The 4,055-nt window shown below is 56.6% G+C and overlaps 3 protein-coding genes across 3 annotated transcripts; all 3 read left to right on the forward strand.

Annotated features, from left to right (window-relative positions):
- Positions 1-177: 177 nt before the first annotated feature.
- PHACADRAFT_202532 (uncharacterized protein) lies at positions 178-702 on the forward strand (the record flags this gene model as incomplete). The annotated part of the gene is made up of 2 exons (XM_007402711.1): positions 178-221; positions 273-702. 2 exons carry the CDS (start codon positions 178-180, stop codon positions 700-702), a joined length of 474 nt encoding a protein of 157 aa, XP_007402773.1.
- Positions 703-1,434: 732 nt separating this feature from the next.
- On the forward strand, positions 1,435-1,758 carry PHACADRAFT_266212 (uncharacterized protein; the record flags this gene model as incomplete). The annotated part of the gene is made up of 1 exon (XM_007402712.1): positions 1,435-1,758. One exon carries the CDS (start codon positions 1,435-1,437, stop codon positions 1,756-1,758), a length of 324 nt encoding a protein of 107 aa, XP_007402774.1.
- Positions 1,759-2,923: 1,165 nt separating this feature from the next.
- On the forward strand, positions 2,924-3,535 carry PHACADRAFT_108475 (uncharacterized protein; the record flags this gene model as incomplete). Its single annotated transcript, XM_007402713.1, has 2 exons — positions 2,924-3,250; positions 3,368-3,535. Coding segments are annotated over 2 exons (495 nt in total), but the record flags the coding sequence as incomplete, so codon positions are not given.
- Positions 3,536-4,055: the final 520 nt, after the last annotated feature.

Genomic DNA, 4,055 nt, shown 5'->3' on the forward strand with positions numbered 1-4,055 from the left:
ATGCTATCGGCCATGGCTGGTGAGCTCGTCTCGTCTCTCCTCAGTAGTGGCGGTCTCAGATACTGAACTGCCAATTACAGGGGCTGTAAGGCAATCTCACACCTCACGAGCTACCATCCCGGGCGTATCTTCGCCTACGTCTTCCTCAGCATCTCGTTCGTACAGGTACTGGCCTCGATGAACTTCCAGGAGCTCTTGGGCTCCCTGAAGCAACAGCTCGGGTAAGACGTTCAGCTAATGGAGATTATTGAGCGATCTAGACGCGAACGAAGTCATCCAGATGCACGTGGTGGACGCGCCCACCTCGTCCCGCAGTTACTGACGCGTTTCGCAGACCGACTCGTTCGTCAACGTCAGTTTTTGTACGACTCCGAGATCTGGAAGGAGCGCCTGATGTCGACGGGCATGCTCGAGCAGAGCCTGCTCGAAAGCTTCGTCTTGCTCCGGCCGTCTTACCTGTCGGAAGAAGACGCTGTGGGGACGTTCAGACGTCGAGGCTTTGCGGTGCCAACACGCTGGTGCGAGGGCTTTGCCGCAGAGGTACTGCCTGAGCGCATGTCTCTACCGGCCAGAGCGGCGATCCACTTTGCCGCGGTGGGGGATGACTGTGTTTGCCTTTCCAAGACCGGCTATGCGCCCTTTGGGCGGGAAGTGTTCAGCGGGCACAGCGTGGCGATGGAAACATACGACGCGAACCACTGACTGATTCTCTCTCATGTAGACGAGGTTGTCAGCAATCCTGGTGTGTGGATCGAAGGCACGGTGCCACGAAAGCTGACGACTAAACTATTGGTCTCCGAGCCTTTACGTACAGAAGATATGGTGGCTGATGCCTTCTTTATAAATACCGCTTCCGTGTCTCAGTTCCTTGCCAGTCGTACGACGACTTGAGTCTCTATTGAACACAGCCCAGTTGACAGCGAAGATAATCGTAATAATCAACCCTCCGTCTCTCGAGAAGGAAGACGCTGTAGTGATAGCATCCTTGCAGGAATCTGATCGGCCGGTACACCTACACATAGCGCAAACCGATGAATGGCGACTACTGGGAGCCCGAGGTCGAGGCTTGTTTTGTTGCAGAAAGAAGTGGAAAGGCGGATGGAGGCATTCAAGGCATGTGACAGGTGGCAATTGCGTGAAAGAAAGAGAGCGGCGCGGCGAGCTAGAGGCTGGGATCGGACACATGCACCACAGCTTAAAAACTTGAGCTCGCCCTAGATCTTGCGCCGGCAGCTCTTGCATTCGTAGGACCGGTACGCTTGAATCTAATCAGTTATCTAATCGCAGAATCTGGCGTGATCTCGTGATCTCGGACTCTGCCGGGAGCAGGGAAGCCGAGCGAGAAAGTGAAATTCTTGTCAGTCCACATGACGACTACCGGCCCTCGACAGCTCACGATATCTTTGATATATCGACCCCGACGAGCCACCATCTATGCATCACCACAGTTTCGAGCCATGGGAGCCACAGTCCCCCTGGTGCGGGCGGGGCATCTGCGTTCTCACTCCCGCCGAGCTAGGTCCCTGCCACTACACACGCCGACGCATCCCCTGCATTAGTTCACCACGCGCACTTCAAAGTACTATTCCCGCGATCGACTCGATGCCCTCCGAGCCGCCGTCATCCTCGCACGGCCATTCGAGAGCGCACAGTCGTGCCCCTTTGCGCTCAACACGTCTTCGAACGACAACGGGTCGAACAACGGCAGCAGCGAGAACAGCTCTCGAGCGTGAGCTCTTTCAGCTCGCACCTATCTAGCCTATCTAGCTCTCCATAGGAGTTTGAGGTGGATCCGGTCGTTGGCTGAAGCTTCTCATTGTGTGCGTACAAACTCTTCTACGATTAGAGGACACTGACGAATGTGTACCACAGCCAGCGGCCTTCCTTACCCTACACATCACTAACTTCTGCATGACACTCTCCCCAGCAACAGCTCTTGCACGCCGCCACAAGCGCACTCCCCGCATTAACTGGGACCGCTCTGTCCCCCTCTGCGTGTCGATTTCACCTCTCCCCAGGCTGCCACCGTTTTCTCCCCTCTGGCCGAACTGGAAGCAACCATCGTCGTCAACGACGCTTCGACTAGTGTGAAGATTGCACTCTCCACCCGCGCCCAGCAGCTACACAGGTGCATCCTGTCGCTTCCACTTCCAATGTGCTCTCCGGCTATACTAGTGCCGACGTGTGGACGGCCAACGTTGGCGACATCATTGGGAACTTCATGTCCGGCTGGTTCACCCTGGTCGGCCATCCGGTCGTGTCCAAGTGGACTGTCGTTCTCCTCGGCATCAGCGTTGCCCCCAGCGGCTTCTTACTGAAGGACATTGCCGCTGGTGTCGGCTCCCGGTTATTCGTGTACGCCTCGCCCTCGTGCGCGCGTACCCGAGAAGGATGTCAAGAAAATTTGCGAGTCCCCGAGGCCCGCCATCATCATGCTGAGCATTGGGCTCGTTGTTACCACCCCATCTACCCCGGTGCTCGAGCTTGATTCTCACTGCTCTTCTCGACGGTCCTGCCAAGGAGCACAAGCTATCAATCCTCAGCATCCCAGTTGATCTCATCACTGTCATCGCGAAGCTTGAGAGGGAGCATTTCCTTATCGAAGCTGTAGCCTATGCCGAGCGTGCTCGCAACGACCCGACCTGACCCGACCGCTCGACGAAATTATCTTCATATTCGAGGACGGTTCTCGCCCAGCATTTACGAGCCTATTGCTGCTTACGGACGAAGAGGTAATCCTTTTGGTCCATAATGGCAAGATCGCCGCGCACGCACTTGAGGAGATGCTTGGAGATTTCGACAGGGTGATCACGATCCGTCGTGCATTGATCTGTAAGCACGCAGATTTATATTACTCAAAGATAACTCGTAGTGACCTAGCAACAGCTCGTGCTTCGAGGACCAAGACACTTGAGCAGTCGAATGTCTCCACATCATCGGTTACGTGCGCATCTCACTTGGTATTGCTGGCCCTCTGAAGATCAACGGCGAAAGGCATCCCGTTCTCATGGCCACCGCCGAGGGCGCACTCGCTGCTTCGACCTCGCACGGATGCAAGGCGCTCAATTCCGGCGAAGGTGACACTACCATTGTCACCTACGATGGCATGATCCGCGAACCTGCCATCGACCTCCCGAACAATGTGCAGGCCGCCGCCGCTCGCGTATGGATCGAGAACTCTGAGGGCCATGCCATTGCCAAGGAGGCCTTCGAGTCTACCCTCCCGCTTCGCTACGCTCCAGAGCGTCAAGTGTGCCATGGCCGGTCACACGTTGCGCGTTCGGTTCGACGACCCGCACTGGCGACGCGATGGGTACGAATACGATCTTCGAGAGCCCCGAGGGCCTCTCGCTTCGCCAAACTCTAGAGCGTCAAGCGTGCCATGGCCGGCCGCACGCTGTATATTCGTTTCACAGCACGCATTGACGACGCGATGGGCACGAACATGGTCTCGAAAGCACGGTCATCCAGGCGCAGTAGGTGGTGGACGCGTGCCTGTCGCATCTTGCATTCACTGACGCGCTCCGCAGATTGATTCGTTCGGCAACGTCATATGTTCCGTACAATCCTGAGATTTGGAAAGACCTCCTGGCCCTGACGGGCGCGCTCGAGCAGAGTCTACTCGACAACTTCGCCTTAATCCGGCTGTCGTGGGCGTAGCCCCGGCCTCCTATTTTATTCCCATTTTCTCCGATTTATTCCACGTTTGTACGACCCTCCAAACGTCGTCGGCGCATTAGCGCCAGTTTACAAGTCCTAGCCGCGCGCTAAACATCAGAGAACGCATCACCGACAGGCACGCATCAGCGCATCAAACACACCTACATCGCCGCCGCCTCGTCGCCGCATCACGCTTCTTCGGTAACAGCCGCACTCCGATCTCCATCGGACATCCGATCCCCGTCGGCCCGACAACGTCATCAGATATGACAAACCGGCCCTGTCTATCCCCGAGTCCGATCGGCAACGGACTTCCTATCTCCATCGGCCCGACAACGTCATCAGACATGACAAGCCGGCCCTCGTTTCCCCGCCTAAGTCCCCTAGACACTAGC

Source organism: Phanerochaete carnosa, assembly GCF_000300595.1.
Source record: "Phanerochaete carnosa HHB-10118-sp unplaced genomic scaffold PHACAscaffold_360, whole genome shotgun sequence".
Taxonomy (NCBI): domain Eukaryota; kingdom Fungi; phylum Basidiomycota; class Agaricomycetes; order Polyporales; family Phanerochaetaceae; genus Phanerochaete; species Phanerochaete carnosa.